The 23,785-nt window shown below is 45.7% G+C and overlaps 3 protein-coding genes across 3 annotated transcripts; 2 read left to right on the plus strand and 1 right to left on the minus strand.

Annotated features, from left to right (window-relative positions):
• Positions 1 to 841: 841 nt before the first annotated feature.
• On the plus strand, positions 842 to 6,054 carry LOC139292504 (trace amine-associated receptor 13c-like). The gene is made up of 3 exons (XM_070914856.1): positions 842 to 861; positions 3,981 to 4,196; positions 5,241 to 6,054. The coding sequence occupies exons 1-3, from the start codon at positions 842 to 844 to the stop codon at positions 6,052 to 6,054; spliced, it is 1,050 nt and encodes a 349-aa protein (XP_070770957.1).
• A 2,189-nt stretch (positions 6,055 to 8,243) lies between these two features.
• LOC139292590 (trace amine-associated receptor 13c-like) lies at positions 8,244 to 9,598 on the minus strand. Its single transcript, XM_070914952.1, has 2 exons — positions 9,359 to 9,598; positions 8,244 to 9,090 (listed from the first exon to the last, which is right to left on the minus strand). Exons 1-2 carry the CDS (start codon positions 9,532 to 9,534, stop codon positions 8,244 to 8,246), a joined length of 1,023 nt encoding a protein of 340 aa, XP_070771053.1. The 5' UTR covers positions 9,535 to 9,598.
• An 8,662-nt stretch (positions 9,599 to 18,260) lies between these two features.
• On the plus strand, positions 18,261 to 20,023 carry LOC139292589 (trace amine-associated receptor 13c-like). The gene is made up of 2 exons (XM_070914951.1): positions 18,261 to 18,436; positions 19,210 to 20,023. Exons 1-2 carry the CDS (start codon positions 18,261 to 18,263, stop codon positions 20,021 to 20,023), a joined length of 990 nt encoding a protein of 329 aa, XP_070771052.1.
• Positions 20,024 to 23,785: the final 3,762 nt, after the last annotated feature.

The following is a 23,785-nucleotide window of genomic DNA, read 5'->3' on the forward strand; positions in this document are numbered from 1 at the left end:
AGCTTGGCGAAGGCCTCCTCTGCCGCAGTGGACCAGGAAAAGGGAACCTTGGGACAGGTCAGGGCAGTTAGTGGGACTGCAACAGAACTGTAGTTATGGATAAACCGCTGGTTAAAGTTAGCAAACCCAAGGAACTTCTGAAGGTCCTTTCAGATGGTTGGCTGGGGCCACTCCAGCACTGGCAATATCCATCTCCAATCTCCCAGCAGACACTACAAACCCCAAAAAAGACACCGTGTCCCGGTGGAAGTTACACTTCTCAGCCTTAACATACAGCTGGTTCTCCAATAGATGTTGCAGGACCTGTCTCACATGCTGCACTTGCTCCAGAGGGGACTTGGAAAATATCAGAATGTCGTCCAAGTAAACATAGACAAATTTATTAATCATGTCCCTTAACACATCATTCACTAGACCTTGAAAAACAGCTGGGGCATTGGTCAATCCAAATGGCATTACCAGGTGCTCGTAGTGTCCGCTGGGGGTGTTAAAGGCCGTCTTCCACTCATCCCCCTCGCGAATGCGCACCAGGTGGTACGCATTGCGGAGATCCAGTTTAGAGAAGATGGTCGCTCCCTGCAAGTTCTCAAAAGCAGAGAAGGTGAGAGGCAATGGATAACGGTTCTCAGCAGTTGAATCATTGAGACCTCGGTAGTCGATGCAGGGTCAGAGTGAACTATCCTTCTCTACAAAGAAGAAGCCTGCACCCGCAGGAGAAGAGGATGGCCGTATACGGCCTGCAGACAAAGCATTGTTAATATACTTGTTCATGGCCTCCCTCTCAGGGGTAGTCAGTGAATAGAGCCTTCCTTTAAGCGGTGACGCACCAGACAACAGATCAATGGCACAGTCATATGGGCGGTGTGGAGGAAGGGTGATGGCTCGTGATTTGCTGAACACGGCCTTAAGGTCCAGATATTCTTTAGGTACCGCCGACAGGTCCGGAAACTCCTCCAGTGGTTCCATGGTACCACCTGGTGGCAGAGCTGAAGAAAGCCACTGAGACAAACAGTAAGTGCTCCATCCCAAAATGGTTTTATTTACCCAGTCAATTTGGGGATTGTGTTTGACCAGCCTGGGGTAGCCTAGTATTATGGGAAACTGTGGAGTGTCTATGAGATGCAACTGGATCTTTTCACAGTGGTTACCAGAAACCAGGAGAGTAACAGGCTCAGTTACATATTTTACCTTGGCTAGGGGCTAGCCATTGAGAACATTGGCTTGCATGGTCTGGGGTAACCTTCGGGTGAGAATGCCCAGTTGTCTGACCAGTGCTGTGTCAACCATGCTTTCGTCTGCACCTGAGTCCAGCAATACGGCCACCTCCAACCACTGGTCCCTCCACTGTAGGGTGGCAGTTAGTAGAGAGCGTTGGAAAGGAGACTCGGAGAAGGGGAGGGCACTCACCAGTAACTCCCACCCTACTGGTGAGCGTTGTCTTTTAACGGACAGTAAGCAACATAGTGTCCTGGTTGACCACAGTAAAGGCAGGAACCTGTGATGAGGCGTTGTCGCAGCTCTGCTGGAGACAGCCTGGTTAAGTCCACCTACATGGGCTCCAGATCTGAGGAGGTCACAGCTTGCTCTGCTGTCTGCGATCTGCGGGGAGACAGCTGAGGGCGCCTGGCTAATCTCTCTTTCTCCCTTTGTGATCTGAATCTGGTGTCAATGCGAATGGCCAGGTCAATAAGTAAGTCTAGTGTGGTAGGTAATTCACAGGGAGCTAGCTCATCCTTTATGGCCTCCGAAACTCCATTCAAAAATCGTATTTGTAATGAGCCTCAGTGTTCCAGGAACAATTAGCAGCTAACGTGCAAAAATCAATGGCATAATCAGAAACTGACCTCCTCCCTTGGCGTGCTTGCAACAGAACCCGTCCTGCCTCTCTGCCACTGGCAGACCAGTCGAAGACCTTTCTCATTTCCTGGGTAAAACTATCCAGGGAGGTGCACCGCTGAATTGGCCTCCCAGACCCTCCCAGAAGTTCCCCACTCTCTCGCTCTTCCATCCAAGAGAGTGATCGGGAACGATCAGATGGAAAGGAGGAAGTTGAAAAACCAGAGAGCATTGTGACAGAAAGGAGCGACAAAGACCAGGCTCACCACTGTAGTGTCTTGGAGGAGGCAGGCGTGGCTCATTGCTGGGGAGTGGGGAGAGCAGGCGGTGGAGGTGGAGAAGGGATAGCCTAACTGGCTGGGACCGGGGTCTGAAGCTGCTGAAACTGTCAGGAGATCAAGATTGCCAGTGATTGCTTGCAGGTGCTGAGTCACCATGGCCGTGTCCTTCTGCTGAGAGTCGAGTGCAGCTCCCTGCTTGTGCACTGGTGCACAGAGCTGCTGAAATTCTGCTGGGTCCATGACTGGCCAGATCATACTGCCACAAATCAGAAGGAACCCACACGCAGAATAGCAGACAGAGACGAGGGTAGAGCAATCACAATGTCTTTACTAAATTGTTTGCAAGGTACAGACAATTCCAGGGTCAAATCCAAACCTTCGAGGAAATCAGGCAGAGGTACAAAGGAAACAGGCAGAAGCTCAAAATCCAGTAGGCAGGTACAGGTCGGAATCCAAAAGGTCACAAATGTTCAAACAGGCGGGACACCAAGCAGGCTAAGCACAAACAACGATCTGGCAGAGAACAAAGGGAAGGTGACTAGTATGAATACTGGTGGTACTTGGGAAATGAGCTGGAGTTGAGTGTCAGGAAGAGCAGGCTGGTGGGTGATTGGTAGGCAGGGGAAAAAGGGGAAATGTCCAAGAGCCTGGAGGGAAAAAACTGGCAGGTGCTGACTGGAAGTTGAAAGGCTGTGGAATGTGTGTGGGAGGAGCAGCAGGAGGGTGGGGTTCAGGAGGAGCAGGAGGCTCCAGCAGAGTCCATGACAGTGTTACTCCAGCTACTGGTGAGGTGATATAACATATAACAGCAGCAATCATTCCATCTTTTTTTGACGTGAGGATTGCCAGGTAAACAGTATAAATACTGCAGGCAGTTATATCACTTTGTTCAGAAAGCTGCCAGCTTTACAATAAAATTACAATATTCGACTATTTTACCAATCTTTTCCAATCATTGGATTTACAAGAGTTGTATGCTTTGCCCTGCCTATTTTTGCAATAAATTCATAAACTGCAATTGAAGCCCAATTTGTGGACATTGGCTTTATCCTGTCTTAAGGACTGCGGTCTTAAAGATAAAGTGTGTTTAACAACTTTCATGGTTCCTAAAGGTTACTCTAGCCAATCAAATTAACAGGCCCTTGGGACCTATTTTACAAGTTCCTAAAACATTTCCTAGCACCCATACCAAGTGCAAAGATCACTAAGAGGAGAGCTGCCATTAACAGCCGTGGCCGGTGAAAGTATCAGGTACAGGGCTACTTAGCCTGGTGCTATACCGGAGTACGCAGGGTGGACTTCGGAAGAAGGCAGTGAGTAGCGAGGCGTTTCTCCTCGCCACCAGCTTGAATAGTTTTCATTACCATAACCAGGTGATACCGGTAGGGCTGCGAACTCGGCCCCTTTAAACGGAGAGCTGGTCCAGTACCTCCTGACCAGGGGTTACGCGGGATCTAACAAAAACTTGGTGATGTACGCACCACACACTCCCCAACTCTGCCACTGGTCTATCGCATTTCCAGTGCACCCTGGTCTACCAACCACTGCTCTTTCCCAAACAAGAGAGAGAGGCCAACGTCTCCACGCGTCCAGGCCTTTGTTCGCTCAGTCTGGGTGGCCGAGTGGGACCCTTCCTCTCGGGGTGGAGTCCAGGATGTTTGCTCCCCGGTACGTGGGTCGGATAGCAGAAAGTGTATGAGAGAGAGAGAGAGAGGCAGAACAAGTGATGAAGATGATAGTGGGATGTGTAGAGCGAGGGAGGAAGGACATCAGTGTCCAACAGAGACAGTGAGAGAGGAGGGGAGGGATGGAGACGATGGTAGAAAGAGATAAAGCAGCTGTATGACAGAGAGTTCTGGGCAGAAATCTGCCAGAGCTGCAGCTTCTCCTCCTCCTCTCTCTCATGATGGAGACCCAGGACGGAGCGGAGTTCTGTTTTCCACAACTCCTCAACATCTCCTGCAAGAAGCCGACACTTCCTTGGTCTGAAGCTGTGCTCCTGAACATTCTGCTGCCCTCCATCTGTGTGCTCACTGTAGCTCTCAACCTGCTTGTCATCATCTCAGTCTCCCACTTCAGGTAAAGTTTCATGTCTCAGCAGAACCCACAGTTTAAGTTTGACAACTATGAACACTGAGATCCAAGAAGAATTGAGTTACTTTTTAAATCTGGCAAACTACATGTCTCCTACTAACAATATTCCTTGGTTTCTTTGAACCACGCCTGTAATGTTTCAATCAGAATCAGAAGAAGGCCAAGTATGTATACACATGTTTTTTTGCTCTTTATTTACTTACACAGAATAGAAATACGGCTGAAAACCAAGGACAGCAAAGCGGAACAAAGGCAGACATTTAGGTATGATGTCTATATAAGAAAGAAGATAAAGATATATATACGTATAAACAATACAACAATGAACAACAACAGATTGTCTATATGTAAACAAGAATAGTGTAGGATTGTGTGATCATGCTGGAAGAAATATTGAATGATTAATGTAACAGGGTGATTTATATAGATGATGTATGTGGATATGTACAGTATATGCATGTATACATGTCAGTATGCAGTATATACAGTGTGTATAGTGGCTTAGGTTTATATATGACCGTGATGTACTGAGTTAGAAATCGAGTGGTACGTCAAGTGTAAGTATAAAACTTACAGTGTCAGATTGTCACTGACACTCTGTGGCTTTTGTTAACTGTTAACTGTTCTACTGTAAAGTCTTATTGCCTAAGATGAACCAGACCTTAACAATGGAACCACAGAAGATATTTTGACATGTCACAGTCGGAAACATAAAATGAATGATGGCTGAATTCCATTTAGGTGCTTCAGTTTCAGTGTCCTGGTATTGTGCATGCTGGTGATGTCTCGCTGTTATGTTTTACTGGGACACTTGAATAATGACAACAGTAATGTTAGTACTGTAACACCTGTTCTTTTCCTACTATGACAGGTCAAAATGTCTGCTGTGAAAAAGGCCTGTTGCTGCGGCAGATCAGCAAAGAAAACCTTTTTCCTTGATTGTTTTTGAAGGCGCTGAAATGAAACAACATTTTGTCATTTAGATATGAGGACTTGTTGGGTTATTGACTCTTTTCTCTTTCCCTCGAGGCAGCTCCACACCCCCACCAACATCCTCCTCCTCTCTCTGGCTGTCTCAGACTTTCTCGTGGGCCTCGTGCTGATGCCGGGCGTGATCCACCTAAAAACATCCTGCTGGTTTGCTGGTGACCTCATGTGTTCTTTGTGTAATTTTGTATCATACATCATTACCTCTGCCTCAATAGGAGACATGATGCTAATATCAGCCGACCGCTATGTGGCTATTTGTGACCCTCTGCATTACCCCACCAGAATCACTGTGAGAAGAACTGAACTCTCTGTTTGTCTGTGTTGGTTCTGTTCTGTTTTGTACAGCACTTTCTTTTTACAGAATGACCTGAGTCGATCAGACAGTCATATTTCCTGCTACGGAGAATGTGTGGTTGTCGTTGACTACATTACAGGAGTTGTTGACCTTGTTTTGACCTTTATTGTTCCAGTTACTATCATCATTGTTCTGTACATGAGAGTATTTGTTGTGGCTGTGTCTCAGGCTCGTGCCATGCGCTCTCACATCACAGCTGCTACACTTCAGCGTTCAGTAAATCCAACAAGGAAATCTGAGCTGAAAGCAGCCAGGACTCTTGGTGTTCTTGTACTTGTGTTTCTAATATGTTTTTTCCCATTTTACGGTGTCTCTCTTGCAGGGGAAAGCTTGCTCAATACTCCATCTGAATTCTTTGTGACCTTTCTCTTCTATTTTAACTCTTGTCTAAACCCTTTGATCTATGCACTGTTTTACCCCTGGTTTAGAAAAGCAGTGAAAGTCATTGTCACTCTTCAGATACTGCAGCCTGGCTCCTGTGAGGCCAACATACTGTAGAGAGACTGTGGACTGACTAAAACAAGATCTGCTATATGAACATTTTCACTGAATTCAAAATCCCAAAAAATTGAAGTGAAAGCCCTCTCTTCTCTCTCTGTATACAGTTTATAAACTGTATATGAGAAAACTCACGCGTTGTTCTACTCATTGTCAAAAATAATTATTTGGTTCTCATCAGTTGCATTATATGATGGTTGTATGTGATTTTCTCTCTGTTGCTTTTTTCATTTAATAAGAAAGTAAAAGCAAATTAATAGTTAGATGGAAGAAAACCTCAGAGCCAATACAGAGAGAGAGATCCGCCCTCCTCGGGGAGGCCGAGCTAACAGCTAACAGTGCTAACAATATGCAGGGTAGATATCAGAGGTCCCAGTGTTTATGGTTGGTGACTTTGAACAGCTGCAGACTCGACAGTGTTCTGCCTTCATTTCAACAATACGTGGACAATATGTCTGACAAGCAGGGGAAACATCCTGGACTCATGGAAATATTACTGACGCACACGTCTCCCGCAGATCACAATGTTATCTTCCTATTTCTGCATTACAGACAGGTTCTGAAACGTCACAAGCCCCAGACCTACAGCGTCAGCCAGTGGTCGGAGGACCATTCCCTCCTTTTTTTTACTTGAGCATTGCCAGATAAACACTCTAAATACTGCGGTCACATTACAGCATAGTCCACCACAAATGTGCGCTTTCCCCTGGAGCCCACTTTGTTGGCACCCCTGCTGTGTTCAGTGAGTCTAACAAAGAAATCTGAGCTGAAAGCAGCCAAGACTCTCTTGGTGTTGTTGTACTTGTGTTTCAAATATGTTTCTGCCCAGTCTACTGTGTCTCTGTTCTATTTTAACTCCTGTCCAAACCCTGTGATCTACGCCTTGTTCTACCCCTGGTTTAAAAAAGCTATTACTCAAATTGTTACGTTCAAGATTCTGCAGCCTGGTTAATGTGAGTCCAACAATACTGTAGAGAGGCTGTGGAGTGAATGCAATGAGATCTGCTTATTAATTTGATCATGTTGTTCAGTGTGTGAATTCAGAAATACATAGAAAATACATATACATATATATATATATACACACACGGTATATTTATATATATCATATAGATATATAGAGATAGAAATAGATATATACACAAACATTTCACTGTCTCAGAATCTTCTAAATCTTACAGTCTTTCTTGTTTGGTATTCCTTCTATAATTAACTTCTAACAGACTTGTTTTGGCTACAGAACTTTTGCCTGAACTTGTGAAAGAGGGTAGACTACTTCAATTCCCGGACTGAATTCTATATGACATACAGTATATAATATTTCATGTTGCTGCAAAGCCCACCATATTGTTAAGCAATCAAATATGACCGTATGCAGCTCTCTGCCGGGTGTCCCATCTAAAGCAAGAGTTTCACAAAAGACAAACATAACCTGGGGCTTGGCTGTACATAATTACTAATTAGACTATGAGCCCTATTTTACACTACAGCTGTTTTAGAGCAGAATGTTTCCTGGCACGCGCAAAATGTTTACCTTATTGGTGTGTGTGTTTTGTTGTTGTTTTAATTGTGAAAATTTGATAAAAAGGTCATATACAGTGTATATTGTACTATAGAGGATGTTGTATCACTACGTGAATTTTAATTCATTCAATATTTTGAAATTGCATCCCACCGCACGCTGTGATTGTACCATGCTGTTGTGCTGCAATGAAAAAGGTTTCTTGAGAGAAAGGATTAGTGCATAGGTGCATTATATTTGTCAATTCACAGCTTACTGGATGAGGCAGAGAAAAAGTGCGGGGTTCTTTTAATAAAATGACAGCAGCAACAGAGTACAGAATACATACAGTCATGGTATGAACACAATGAGAACAAACCCCTTCTGTCTAATCACAAGCTAACAGCCAGCGAGGGTCATAATACAGCCACAATTTACAAGCAACAAACTCAAACGATAACTGAATATTGATTATCATCACAATTGCTTAAAAAAGAAAAAATTCTTCACAGCTGACGTGAAGCCCACATTGAGCAGAATTAAAAAAAGGTGTGTTTCCATCAACCTGTTTTTATGAACATTTGTTTGCACATAAAACATACATGCTTTTGTTCATAAACACATTTTTAAAGAGAAGACAGCACATTTTCTTTGCTCTTGGATTAGTGAATTCACTCGCATGATCAAATTAATGAGCAGGTCTAATTTTAAAAGGGACTCCATAGCCTCTCTGCAGTATGTTGGACTCACAGGAGCCAGGCTGCAGAATCTTGAACGTAACAATTTGAGTAATAGCTTTTCTAAACCAGGGGTAGAACAAGGCGTAGATCACAGGGTTTAGACAGGAGTTAAAATAGAGCACATAAGATGCAGATGAAGCATTGTGCACGTTGTCAGGAGCAAGAATGACACAATAGTATGGACAGAAACATATTAGAAACACAAGTACAAGAACACCAAGAGTCCTGGCTGCTTTCAGCTCAGATTTAGTTGTTAGAGTCACTGAATGCTGGAGTCTGACAGCTGTGATGTGAGAGCGCATGGCACGAGCCTGAGACACAGCCACAGCAAATACTCTCATATACAGAACAATGATGATAGTAATGGGAACAAAAAAGGTCAAAACAAGGTCAACAGCTCCTGCAACATGGTCAACGACAACCACACATTCTCCGAAGCAGGAATTATGTCTGTCTGGTTGACTCAGGTCTTCTTTTAAAAAGGGACTGCTGTAGAGAACAGAACAGAACCAACACAGACAAACACAGAGTTTAACTCTTGTCACAGTGATTCTGGTGGGGTAATGCAGAGGGTCACAAATAGCCACGTAGCGATCAACTGATATGAGCACCATGTCTCCTACTGAGGCAGAGGTTATTATGTACGATGCATACACATACAAAGAGCACATGAGGTCACCATGAAACCAGCAGGATGTTTTGAGGAGGATTTCTCCCGGCATCAGCAGGAGGCCCACGAGAAAGTCCGAGACAGCCAGAGAGAGGAGGAGGATGTTGGTGGGGGTGTGGAGCTGCCTGGAGGGAAAGAGAAAAGGGTCGATAACCCAACAAGTCCTCATATATAACTGACAAAATAAATATGTCACTGTGACATGTCAAAATATCTTCTGTAGAAAAATGTATGGTTCAGCTTCGACAATGAAAGACTTCACAGGCTTGGTTCAAAGAAACAAATGAATATCGTCAGTTGGAGACATACATAGTTTGCCAGATTTCAAAAGCAGCTCAATTCTTCTAGTTGTAAAACTTAAACTGTGGGTTCTGCTGAGACATTAAATTTTACCTGAAGTGGGAGACTGAGATGATGACAAGCAGGTTGAGAGCTGCAGTGAGGACACAGATGGAGGGCAGAAGAATGTTCAGGAGCACAGCTTCAGACCAAGGAAGTGTCGGCTTCTTGCAGGAGATGTTGAGGAGTTGTGGAAAACAGAACTCTGCTCCGTCCTGGGTCTCCATCATGAGAGAGAGGAGGAGGAGGAGGAGAAGCTGCAGCTCTGGCAGCTTTCTGCCCAGAACTCTCTGTCATACAGCTGCTTTATCTCTTTCTACCATCGTCTCCATCCTTTCCCTCCTCTCTCACTGTCTCTGTTGGACACTGATGTCCTTCCTCTCTCCTTCTACATATCACACCATCGCCATCATCACTTCTTCTGCCGCCCTTTCTCTCTCTCTTCCCACAACTCTGATGTAATTACAAACTACACGGGAGATGTGTCAAACAAAGCAGATAATCCTGAAGGGAGTAGGCAAAAGGCGAGGTCAAAGTCCAAAACAGGTGATCAAAACCCAGGAAGACAGAAGACATAGAACACTAGGGGATCGCTGGAATGCTTGCACAAAGGACAAAGACAAACTGGCCCAGAAGGAGGGGAGAACACAGGTTAAATACACACAGAGGCTTGTTGTTGAACAACGGTAAGGACCTGTGTCCACGTAGCAGTGTTAGCATAGAGTGTTTTTTTCAATTGTTCCCAATGAGGAGAGAGCGTATGCGGCCCTATGAACCTGCCAAGAGAAAACGCGCTGCACCCGGCAGGGTTTTTCAGAGCGCTCCGAGTTGAAGGTCTTTGAACTTGTCAGAGAGGCACTGGAGAGACAGAAAAGCCCATTTGTGGGAGAAGATCGGCTGGACTCTGAATGTTGCTGGTGAGTGTTGTGCTATTATCACCCTACACGTTGTTAGCTGTGTAGTAAACCCCTTAACATAGCGTTTAGATATTGTTGTCATAGAAGCAAAATCGACATGCAGCGTTTTTACTTTCACAGCACAAGCCTTCATCCCAGCGCCCTAGTTGCCCTTTTCTGCCAGAGAAAAACGCTCTGTGGATAGAGGCCCTAAGGTTGGGTGAATCGATTAGATCCCATTCTGATTCCGGGCACATAAACTCTGTGCTAAGTCCATGCACACATTGCTACTTTGCTGCTGTTAGTATGTACACAGACGTAATGGTGTAATTCCCTAGCACTACTGGCACTCCCTCACAGGCTTAACCTGGAAACAATGATGGTGGAATGGATCCGAATGGACCGAGGCAGTTGGAGGTGAACCGAAGCTGGGTTGATCACCTTTGAGTTTGAGAAAGGGCCCATGAAACAGGGAGCCAACTTCCCGGACTCTACCCCGAGAGGAAGGGTCTCACTTCGCCAGCCACACTCAGTGAACAAAGGCCTTGGACGGGGGAAGGCGTTGGCCACTCTCTTGATTGGGAAAGAGCAGAGGTTTGTCGCTGTGGGTTCACTGGCAAAGTGACAGACCAGTGGCAGTGTGTTGTACGCATACTCAACCCATAGCAGTTGTATTGACCACAAGGACTGGTTGTTGGATGAGATGCACTGGAGGGCCGTCTCCATCTCCTGATTTAAGCAGCACGTCTGGCCAATGGACTGTGGGTGGAACAATGAGGACAGCCTGATGGTGGGACCTAGGAGTCTGTGAAACTCTCTCTAGAAACAAGAAGTGAATTGAGGTCCCCAGTCAGAAACTACGTTCCTGGGGAGAGCATTCAGGCGGAATACATGTTGTAACTTGAGTTTGAATTAAACTGTGTCCCATTCATAGAAAACTGCGCCCTCTAAGTAAATGTTTTGCATTCCGAGAAAAGCCCATTGAAAAAAAGATGTTTTAAAAGAAAACAATGTGTGTTTAAAATGCTATTCTTCATCATCACATATCTCGAGGAACTGTAAAATTAAAGTTCAATGTTCTTAAAAGTGAAAGACACCACACAGGGCTTCGTCCCAGACCCACACCCTGGACATGGCAGGTGGACCTTGCTCAAGAGCATGTCGAGGAGGAGGAGGAAACCTCACCTCAATCTCATGTTACCACCAAATGCAAAAAAGTATGAGGCACAAAGGGACAAATCTTACAGACAAATCCTGCTCTAAAATATCTCCTGAAAAAAGTATATCCAGTTGGCCACAGAAACAAAGCAGTGAAACTGTATGTGACTCTGGACAAGCAGAGCAACAGGTCACTAGTTTGTCAAGTGTTCAGAGTCCAAGTGCTCCTTTCACGTTGAAAACATTTGCTGGAGTAAAGGTACTGGCAGGAAGAAGCGTCAGTGGCTATGAAGTGGAATCTCTGGATGGCATTGTCCGCATCCCTTCACCCCCAGCCTTGGGGGTTCGATCCCCGGCTGCCCCCGTCATGTCGAAGTGTCCTTGAGCAAGACACTGAACCCTAAGTTGCTCCCGATGGAGACCAGCACCTTGCATGGCAGCTCGGTCGACATTGGTGTGTGAATGTGTGAGTGAATGGGTGAACGAGACTTAGCTGTAAAGCGCTTTGGGAACCGTGAAGGTTGAAAAGCGCTATATAAGTGAGATCATTTACCATTTACCATTTAGCACACTTCCAAATGATCATCAGTCAAGGTGAAACGGTATTTGGAGTTAATAAACTCGGCAGCTTGTTTTTCTGCACTTGGCGCGCTTGTACGCGCATGCGTGGTGACCCATGTGTCAGAAAAGATCAGATGTCAGACTGGCTGCCCTGTATGTCAATCAAGTGACAAATTTCATAGTGAGGATGGATGAAAGACTGACGTCTATTTTTTTAATGCCATGCGATCTACACACACTACCTTCGCGATCGACCGGTAGATCGCGATCGACGTATTGGGCACCCCTGTTCTACACAAACACCACTGAGCTAGAATATGTTCCGTGTCAAGAAAAAATACAGTGACATCCAGGACACCAATCACCCCCAACATCGGGAGAAGTGGAGAGGAGAAATCAACCTGTGACGGTGACCACTTGGGATGCAATGTGTCTAAGTGGCCCGAAGATGACAACCAGGTGACTCGATTCAGGATGCCTCCTTCTTGAAAATGATGGACGAAGGATTACGGAAAGATTCAAGCAACAGGTGAGTAGCACCATTACCCTTTAAGTGTCCACATCAACGGCTTCCCAACAACAGGCCCCAAGCACTGAGCTGTCTCATGTCTCTCAGGTGCAACTTTGAGAGGAAGCGTGAAATAAAAGGCCACTTCTTCAGCTTCATGGACAAGATGTTTAAAAATGCCCATGCTGAGTTAGCCCCTCTTCTCAGTGAGGAAAAAGAATGATGGTACTTGCCAACCCAAACCAAAAATCCAAGTGCTGTTAGATTCTAGTGCCAATACTGTGGTATATATCGCTCAACAACGCGCTGCTAACTGGGTTCTACAGGCCTTTCGGTGGACTATAGAACATATGTTCTATTGTTTTTTGGTAACGGAAGATGACAGGGACTTCCTACGTTTTCTTTCCCCTCACCTGCAGCGGCAGGCCTACACCAGTCTGTTCAGGTCAGCCAGTTCAACGTCGACTCTGATATTAAGAACTTTGTGATGTGCGACTTCTATGTCGATGATGGTCTGAAGTCCCTGAGTCCCATGAATCAGGACATGGAGACGGTCCTGCAGTGCATCTTCTCCAACAACCCTTCCTCTTAGTCAAAAAAACTGCTTTGGGTTGAGTATATGCACAACACACTCCGCATCTCTGCCACTGGTCTGTCACATTTCCAGTGCTCCCTGGTCCACCAACCACTGCTCTTCCCCAAACAACAGAGAGAGGCCAACGTCTCCACGTGTCCAGGCCTTTGTTTGCTCAGTCTTGGTGGCTGAGTGGGACCCTTCCTGTCGGGGTGGAGTCCAGGAAGTTTGCTCCCGGTACGTGGGCTGAATAACAGAAAGTGTATGAGAGAGAGAGAGAGAGATAGAGAGAGAGGATGGCAGAACAAGTGATGAAGATGATGGTGGGATGTGTCGACAAGGGAGGAAGGACATCAGTGTCCAACAGAGACAGTGAGAGAGGAGGGGAGGGATGGAGACGATGGTAGAAAGAGATAAAGCAGCTGTATGACAGAGAGTTCTGGGCAGAAAGCTGCCAGAGCTGCAGCTATCTGCAGATCTCTGAGGATGGAGGTTAAGGATGGAGCGGAGCTCTGCTTTCCACAACTCTTCAACACCTCCTGCAGGAAGACCATGACTCCTTGGTCCGAAGCACTGCTCATACATCTTGTGCTGTCCTCCATCTCTCTGCTCACTGTAGCTCTCAAACTGCTCGTCGTCATCTGAGTCTCACACTTCAGGCAAAGATTAACTCCTCAGCTCCTCTCTACATTCAACAGCTACTGTAGATACAGAAACATTGTTTTGGAACATTTTTGTCTTTGAGCTAATACTGAATAATGTTGCACCTTGACACACTAGACTTATATTCTGCCTTGCTGGATAGTGGAGGACCGGATTTTTTTGGATGGATTGAACATGGGTTATAAAATTGCAGAAGGACATGATGTCCAGAGAAGGAAATAGCAGGTGATAATTCCAGCCGGTTAGGTAGGCTGAGAGAGTACTTGGAGTGAAGCTGGAGGTTTTCCAGCTGTGGAGCTAGTGCAATGTTGTGGCTGAAAACAGTGGAACTTGTGTGGGATGAAAATCTGATTCTGGAATATCTGTCTGAATATCTGAAATGAGAAAAACGAGATAATGAATCAGCGAAGCAGGAACATGGGCTGCCCTAAGGATTAACTGATGTTGAGCTGAGATTAATGTGAGTCTGCGCAGGAATTGCATGATGGCTGGAGAACGGGATCGACCTTGTTTAGGATTTCTACAACTGCAGTGTTATCAGAGTGGGTGAGTATGGATTTCCTGGACCACTCAGAGTCGAGAGATATTAGCTCTGGGGGCCATGCAGAAGCAAACCATCTCCCTCCATAGTAGTTGTTGTAAAAGAAGGAAATGCCATTGCAAGAAGACAGGAAATGTTGACAAAGACGCATTTTCATTTTGCATACATCATCCAACACCTCTCTTTCGTGGAGAGAGGGGCAGCTTTAGTTAAAGCTTACCAGCAACAGCTGGACAGGAAAGATTTTGCTTGTGGGATTATGCGAATGGCATAATTGAGGTGGCCAAGGAGGGCTACTAGCTGACGTTTGGTGCATCTGTCTGCCAGGAGATAGTTCGAAAGAAGCAGAGTGATGCGCTGTATTTTTGCTGAGGGCAGAGATGCCTGAAAGGAGATTGAGTCCAGGGTGATACCTAAAAACTCCATGGAGGTGCTAGGCCCCGAGGTTTTCTCATTGGAAAAAGGGACGGCAAGGTCTGAGAAAGCTGTCGTGAGAGTAATAAGCCCGAGGTGAGGAGGGGAAGATGGAGTATGTAAGGGAGTCTGTAGTTGTTAGTGATGATCCAGCACAGGGCTTCTGAAAGAGAGTCAAAGATCTCTTTGAGGCGCACGGAAAAATAATAGGCTCATCTCCAGCAAACCCTGAAAATACGCCAGAAGTCTGGATGGATGGGTGATGTCCGCTTTAGAAAGCTAAGCTCCGTGGCCTGCCAAACAGATGAGGGTGATAGCGTGATCGATGGTTGCATATTGCATGGAGAAGTCTGGACTACGTAGGACGTTGGTGATGCTTAGAATGTGTGAGCCGTATGGGGAAGACGGGTCTATTATTAGCCTCTTTTTCCAATAGCATTTCCGAGTGGCAACACCTAATGGGCTGATACGGAACACTGGGAAAGGAGGGATGTTAAATGGGCCTATCATAAATCTGTCTTTGACTCCTTTGGCCAAAAGGGTGTCAACGGTGTGTTGTTCTTTGGGCACGGACTGAAGGTTGTGGCAGATGTGGAAAGTGTCAGAGAGGATTGGCCTTCCTCGTTTGTCAACTGCCTTTGGCATGGGGACGTTAACTGAAAGATGTACGTCTGCTGGCCTAGGGAAGATGGGAGGTTGGGGTGCGGCGGGTGATGAATGGTAAAAAACTGGGGCTTTGCGCAAGAATGGACCAGGATAGACCAGTTGGAAATGAAAGAGGAGGCTGAGAGTCGCCAACTTGATTACGCTGTGGTGCGGCCCTTTGAGTTGCTGGATGGGACTCTTGTGCTGCAGTGTTGGTTTTGAAAGAAAAGGGAGGAGCAGAAGCCGTAGTGCTGTAAGCGGCTGAAGGAAGGGTAGCAGAAGGGATGGTGAGATGAAAGGATGTATGTGCACAGAGGGAGCAGGCACGGGGAAATACGACCTGTCCCCCACCAGGGGGGGCTGATGAAGAAGGAGGTGGAGGCAGTGGATGTCCCGTGACGTCACACGTGGCAACGCTGGCTGGTTGGCCCTGGCGAGGAAGCCGGAAGCGCTGGAGGGCCGGTGTTTGGTTTTGCCAGAAGCATTGGAGGCCCTGTGGTTGCTGTTGCCGGAGTGTTGATGGAGGCCAAGTAGAGATGAAACAACCTTGCTTTATTGCTGTTGCAGTGGAAGTGGAATCGTTGGAGGCGAGCGACGGTCCAGTCTCGGATGGCGGGCTCTGTTTGTAGACATGAGGACGGCTGAACTGGAGAGGAGGACGGGCCGCACCGCGGCGGATAACCGAGGACTGTACGAGAGGGAGGCTGCCTGTGATAATGAGATGTTTGGTGCGGCCTTCCGCGGCTAAGCCTGGGGCGTCCGCGGTTTTCGGCCCTTGTTGACGAGGAGAGGAGGCCTGCGATCTACCGGTAGTCGGAGAGATCTAGTCAGGGGAGCTTCAGTGATGAGATGCCAGTCGGGCCATGGCATATTAACCACTGAGCACAAGCGGCTCTGCTGGGACGTTTGGCTGTGGTCTGACTGCTGTGTCGCGGCTGGAGGATAACCGGTGTCAAATAGAGCGTCGTACAGATTGTCATCTGAATCAGGCAAGTTGATCTGTAATTCTGGATCCATGAAATGAAAGTTTTGGCATTGACTAAGTTTTTTATGGATGCGATCATGCGTTTGAGAATGAAGCACAGGCTGTCTGTCCTCGAGAAATCAGAGACAAACTGGGTGGTTTGGCGGGTGTAAGTAGGCTAGACAGGTTATTAGAGGTGTGGTTGAGGTGTGGCCCTGCTCCCCTACCTAAGTTAACTCTCACATGCTTTACAGGTATCACATTCCAGCAGGTTGAATGTGTGGTTATTGAACTGAGACGAATTGAATTCAAGAAACATTATGAACATGATTTTGGAAAAAAGGGAAATGGAGGATTGTATTAATATTCCCAGAAGAATTAATGCATAGGATGAAACACACTCACTCACGGTAAAGACATTGACCCGCAAGCCCCACTTATGCTTCTCTTAGGTAGGGACATTGTCAGAGTTCATAAAGTCCGTAAATGGCTCACACATCCTGCCCTATGCTCAGAAGTTAAATCTGGGATGGACCATTGTAGGCATGTATGTCTAGGTAAAGTCCACAAACCACTGACAATCAGCACCTTTTACACAAACACCACTGAGCTAGAACATGTTCCGTGTCAAGGAGGAATCAACCTGTGATAGTGACCACTTGGGATGCAATGTGTCTAAGTGGCCCAAAGATGACAACCAGGTGGCTCCTTCGATGCAGGATGCCTCCTTCTTGAAAATGATGGATGAAGGATTATGGAAAGATTCAAGCAACAGTTGGGTAGCACCATTACCCTTTAAGTGTCCACATCAACGGCTTCCCAACAACAGGCCCCAAGCACTGAACTGTCTCATCGCAACTTTGAGAGGAAGCGTGAAATAAAAGGCCACTTCCTCAGCTTCATGGACAAGATGTTTAAAAATGCCCATGCTGAGTTAGCCCCTCTTCTCAGTGAGGAAAAAGAATGATGGTACTTGCCAACCCAAACCAAAAATCCAAGTGGTGTTAGATTCTAGTGCCAATACTGTGGTATGTATCGCTCAACAATGCGCTGTTAACTGGGCGTTACAGGCCTTACGGTGGACTATAGAACATTTGTTCTATTGTTTTTTGGTAACGGAAGATGACAGGGACTTCCTACGTTTTCTTTGGTTTCAAGACAGTGATCTCTCCAAAGACATTGTGGATTATCGCATGAGGGTCCATGTCTGGTAATAGCCCCTCACCTGCAGTGGCTATTCATGGCCTACACCAGTCTGTCCAGGTCAGCCAGTTCAACGTCGACCCTGATATTGAGAACTTTGTGATGTGCGACTTCTATGTAGATGATGGTCTGAAGTCCCTGAGTCCCATGAATCAGGACATGGAGACGGTCCTGCAGTGCATCTCCTCCAACAACCCTTCCTCTTAGTCAAAACAACTGCTTTGGGTTGAGTATACACACAACACACTCCGCATCTGTGCCACTGGTCTATCACATTTCCAGTGCTCCCTGGTCTACCAACCACTGCTCTTCCCTAAACAAGAGAGAGAGGCAAACGTCTCCATAAGTCCAGGCCTTTCTTCGCTCAGTCTGGGTGGCCGAGTGGGACGCTTCCTCTCGGGGTAGAGTCCAGGAAGTTTGCTACTCGGTACGTGGGCCCTTCCGAAACTCAAAGGTGATCAGTGTAGTGTAAGTGCAGTTAGTATTTACATTATAGTTATAAGTAGAAGCAGGAAGGAAGATGGACAGAAAGGCAGAACACTTAAGGGGGGATATGTACAATGATTAAGAAAAGATGTGTAGAATAACAGAAAGTGTATGAGAGAGAGAGAGAGAGAGAAAAAGGGTGGCAGAACAAGTGATGAAGATGATGGTGGGATGTGTAGAGCGAGGGAGGAAGGACATCAGTGTCCAACAGAGACAGTGAGAGAGGAGGGGAGGGATGGAGACCATGGTAGAAAGAGATAAAGCAGCTGTATGATAGAGAGTTCTGGGCAGAAAGCTGCCAGAGCTGCAGCTTCTCCTCCTCCTCCTCCTCCTCCTCTCTCTCATGATGGAGACCCAGGACGGAGCGGAGTTCTGTTTTCCACAACTCCTCAACATCTCCTGCAAGAAGCCGACACTTCCCTGGTCTGAAGCTGTGCTCCTGAAGATTATGCTGCCCTTTATCTGTGTGCTCACTGTAGCTCTCAACCTGCTTGTCATCATCTCAGTCTCCCACTTCAGGTAAAGTTTCATGTCTCAGCAGAACCCACAGTTTAAGTTTTACAACTATGAACACTGAGATCCAAGAAGAATTGAGCTAGATAGTATAATGGTGCAGGGTGTGATCATGCTGGTACAAATATTGAATGATTAATGTAACAGGGTGCTTTATATACATGATGTATGTGGATATGTACAGTATATGCATGTATACATGTCAGTATGCAGTATATTCAGTGTGTGTAGTGGCTTAGGTTTATATATGACCGTGATGTACTGAGTTAGAAATCGAGTGGTATGTCAACTGTAAGTATAAAACATACAGTGTCAGATGGTTTCTGACACTCTGTGGCTTTTCTTAACTGTTAACTGTTCGACTGTAAAGTCTTATTGCCTAAGATGAACCAGACCTTAACAATGGAACCACAGAAGATATTTTGACATGTCACAGTCGGAAAAACAAAGGTGTAAAACATAAAATGAATGATGGCTGAATTCCATTTCGGTGCTTCAGTTTCAGGGTCTATATCTATTGTGCATGCTGGTGATGTCTCGCTGTTATGTTTTACTGGGACACTTGAATAATGACAACAGTAATGTTAGTACTGTAACACCTGTTCTTTTCCTACTATGACAGGTCAAAATGTCTGCTGTGAAAAAGGCCTGTTGCTGTGGCAGATCAGCAAAGAAAACCTTTTTCCTTGATTGTTTTTGAAGGCACTGAAATGACACAACATTTTGTCATTTAGATATGAAGACTTGTTGGGTTATCGACTCTTTTCTCTTCCCTCGAGGCAGCTCCACACCCCCACCAACATCCTCCTCCTCTCTCTGGCTGTGTCAGACTTTCTCGTGGGCCTCGTGCTGATGCCGGGCGTCATCCACCTAAAAACATCCTGCTGGGTTGCTGGTGACCTCATGTGTTCTTTCTCTAGTGTAATAGCATACACCATAACCTGTGTCTCAATAGGAGACATGATGCTCATATCAGCCGACCGCTATGTGGCTATTTGTGACCCTCTGCATTACCCCACCAGAATCACTGTGAGAAGAATTGAACTCTCTGTTTGTCTGTGTTGGTTCTGTTCTGTTTTGTACAGCATTTCCTTTTCGAAGGATTACCTGAGTCAATCCGACAGACATATTTCCTGCCTCGGAGAATGTGTGCTTGTCGTTGACTACATTACAGGAGCTTTTGACCTTGTTTTGACCTTTATTGTTCCAGTTACTATCATCATTGTTCTGTACATGAGAGTATTTGTTGTGGCTGTGTCTCAGGCTCGTGCCATGCGCTCTCACATCACAGCTGCTACACTTCAGCATTCAGTAAATCCAACAAGGAAATCTGAGCTGAAAGCAGCCAGGACTCTTGGTGTTCTTGTACTTGTGTTTCTAATATGTTTCTGCCCATATTATTGTGTCACTCTTGCTGCTGACAGTATGCTCAATCCTTCATTTGAATTCTTTGCAATGTATCTGTTCTATTTTAACTCTTGTCTAAACCCTTTGATCTATGCACTCTTTTACCCCTGGTTTAGAAAAGCCATGAAAGTCATTGTCACTCTTCAGATACTGCAGCCTGGCTCCTGTGAGGCCAACATACTGTAGAGAGACTGTGGACTGACTAAAACAAGATCTGATATACGAACATTTTCACTGAATTCAAAATCCCAAAAACTGAAGTGAAAGCCCTCTCTTCTCTCTCTGTATACAGTTTATAAACTGTATATGAGAAAACTCACGCGTTGTTCTACTCATTGTCAATTTTATGTAAAGATTATAACTCATTGCATATTTAGGGCAAAAGAATAATTATGACAAGTTATGACAAAATAATTATTTGGTTCTCATCAGTTGCATTATATGATGGTTGTATGTGTTTTTCTCTCTGCTGCTTTTTTCATTTTATAAGAAAGTAAAAGCAAATTAATCGTTAGATGGAAGAAAACCTCAGAGCCAATACAGAGAGAGAGATCCGCCCTCCTCGGGGAGGCCGAGCTAACAGCTAACAGTGCTAACAATATGCAGGGTAGATATCAGAGGTCCCAGTGTTTATGGTTGGTGACTTTTAACAGCTGCAGACTCGACAGTGCTCTGCCTTCATTTCAACAATACGTGGACAATATGTCTGACAAGAAGGGGAAACATCCTGGACTCATGGAAATATTACTGACGCATACGTCTCCCGCCACTCGGCTTTGCAGATCACAATGTTATCTTCCTATTTCTGCATTACAGACAGGTTCTGAAACGTCACAAGCCCCAGACCTACAGCGTCAGGCAGTGGTCGGAGGACGCCATTACACAATTACAGGGTTCATTTGCCTGCATAGACTGGGAAATTTTTGATAGCAACTTTAGACCTTCAGGAAATATCCAAATTCCAAACCCTGGATGACCCACCATATCAATCGAAGATGAAGGGATGGAAAGCCTTTCAGCAGCAGGACTTGCTTTCTGATAATTCTGATAATTCTTTTTTATTTCAACAAAAATGAAAAAGGGGGCATCTCAGTATTTATAGTATATATTGCAGTTTTCCCAACATCACAGGGATTTCTACAAAAACACAATAAAAGTAAATCACAGTAACATTAATGACAAAAGTTATAATATATATATATATAGGTACAATTTAAGGTACAAAAACAACAGTGCAAAATAATAATTGAATAAATGGATCGAAAAATAATTTAAAAAATAAATGAAAAAGAATAAAATAAAATAGAAAAGAAAGAAAATGTAAATCAAAAGCAGAGAATGAAATGACTAACTCCCACATGTCACGAACCCCACCCAACCCCCAACCAACCCTATCCCGCACACACACACACACACACACACACACCTTTACGCAACTGTGGCTGGGGTGTGATCACACACCTAAGAGAAATACAGAGTCAACAGGAAAAAAAAAATATGGAGAAACTAACAAACAAACATGGATAGCTGGGCAGGTACATACTGGGATTAATCGGAGGGCAAGCGGTGCAACACATTAACATGGGTCATAAAGGGCTGCCATATATGATTTTTTTTTTTTCCTTGAACCTCTCAGAGTATATTTTATTTTCTCAAGTTTGTGAAAGAACATAACATCTTTGGCCCGGTGGAGGTTCTTGTGGCATCTGTCCATCAGAGGCTCCTTCTCCAGGTGGAGTGCTTCTTTGAGCAACGTCGCGATTGTCATGGCGGAGTTATTGCCCACTTCCTCAGGGACCCCCACAATCCTGATGTTATTTCGGCATGATCAAACATCCAAATCCAATTGTTTTGGATCGCGACGATATCATCAGTGCAAGTTGATAGGGACTGTTCAATTTCAACCACCGTTCCTTTTAGCGAACACAATTCAGCTTGTGTGGAGGCTGTGTTGTTGGCGAGCTGTGTCTTTACTGCTTGTAGTTCAAGTTTGACTGTGGATAAATCGTCACCGAGAGCCGCACGTAGCTCTGTCTTAAAGATGTCCGCTATGTCTTTACGCAAGACGGCGAGGAGCTCAAGTTTCAGGGATGAGGGGTCCACAAGTGTTTGAGCTGGGGCGAAGACGCACTCAGAGCCGGGAGGAGAGTCACTCGGGGACTGAGGTGCGGCCTGAGGGCAAGGTCGCTGTTGAGATTGAGTAGCATGTCATCCTTTCGTGCTTTTATTCTGCACTTTAAGATTTCTCCATGATGGAAAGTCGAGTGGCCAGTAAACACAGATGTAACTGGACAATTTAACTAATAACAGGCGCAAATAAAATACTGTTTGAGGCGAAGTCTGTGGGAGCTCCCACACACCAACGTCTTACTCCATAGCTAGCTCAACTGGAAGTCCAGACTTGCTTTCTGAGTGTTTCCACAATCACTTAGGGTGGGCAATGTAACATCCTCAACCATCATCACACCGACACCGGAGCCCCACAAGGTTGTGTCCTGGGCCTTTTCTGTTTACCCTCTACACCAATGACTGAATCAGCTCCTCACCTATCGCCACGTACTTCAAATAGTCCAATGACAAACTCCTTAATGACAATGACTCTGTTTTAGGCTATCAAGACTCCATCTCCCACTTCAAAATGGTGCATGAACAATTACCTGCAACTGAATGTAACAAAGACAAAACAACTGTTCATTAAGACTCCCAGCACTCACAGTGCAGCCCACAACTCCACCTGCACCAATAATGAAACTGTTGAGATGACGGAGTGCCTCAAATACCTTGAACTCATCCTGGATAATAAATTGAGCTGTGAATGACACACCACTGACATCAACAACCTCTCTGCCATCCCCAAACACATAGCACTTTCTGTTGGGTTTTTCTTGCATACATTTCTAGAAGGTGCTATGGAGATGCTTTGGCCCTACTTGTCTGTCCTTCACACAGCGGCCCCTATGTACATAACCATCATTGGGACAGTATTGTCATTTTAAAGAGATGTTGCTTTCCACTGCAAGCACATACAAGTCCTCAACAAAGGGCTGCATTTGTGTAGATTTGTGTTACTCCAGCTACTGGTGAGGTGATATAATATGGTCTGGGAAGACTAGTTTGAGAAACAGATCCATGAGTTGGAAGATCAAAAGAAACCCACACGCAGAATAGCAGACAGAGACGAGGGTAGAGTAATCACAATGTCTTTACTAACTTTTTTGCAAGGTACAGACAATTCCAGGGTCAAATCCAAACCTTCGAGGAAATCAGGCAGAGGTACAAAGGAAACAGGCAGAAGCTTAAAAACCAGTAGGCAGGTACAGGTCGGAATCCAAAAGGTCACAAATGTTCAAACAGGCGGGATTGGAAGCATGCTAAGCACAAACAACGATCTGGCAGAGAACAACAGGGAAGGTGACTGGTATAAATACTGGAGGTAATTGGGAAATGAGCTGGAGGCAAGTGTCAGGAAGAGCAGGCTGGTGGGTGATTGGTAGACAGGGGAAAAAGGGGAAATGTCCAAGGGCCTGGAGGGAAAAAACTGGCAGGTGCTGACTGGAAGATGAAAGGCTGGGGAGTGTGTGTGGGAGGAGCAGCAGGAGGGTGGGGTTCAGGAGGAGCAGGAGGCTCCAGCAGAGTCCATGACAGTACCCCCCCTCGATGGACGCCCCCAGGCATTCTACTGGGTTCATCTGGGTGTCGACGGTGGAACTCTCTGATGAGGGAGGGGTCGTAGATGTCCCTGGAAAGAACCCAAGACCTCTCCTCTGGGCCGTAACCCTCCCAGTTTACCAAATATTGGATGCCCCTCCCACGACGACGAGGCTTGAGGAGCTTTTTGATGGTGTACACCTCCTCCCCATCGATGAGCCGGGGTGGAGGAGGAGGAGGAGGAAGGTTGGCGGGTGGGGCGAGTGTGCTTGTACGTGATGGTTTGATGCAGGATACATG

Source organism: Enoplosus armatus, chromosome 11 (assembly GCF_043641665.1).
Source record: "Enoplosus armatus isolate fEnoArm2 chromosome 11, fEnoArm2.hap1, whole genome shotgun sequence".
In the NCBI taxonomy this organism is placed as follows: Eukaryota; Metazoa; Chordata; class Actinopteri; order Centrarchiformes; family Enoplosidae; genus Enoplosus; species Enoplosus armatus.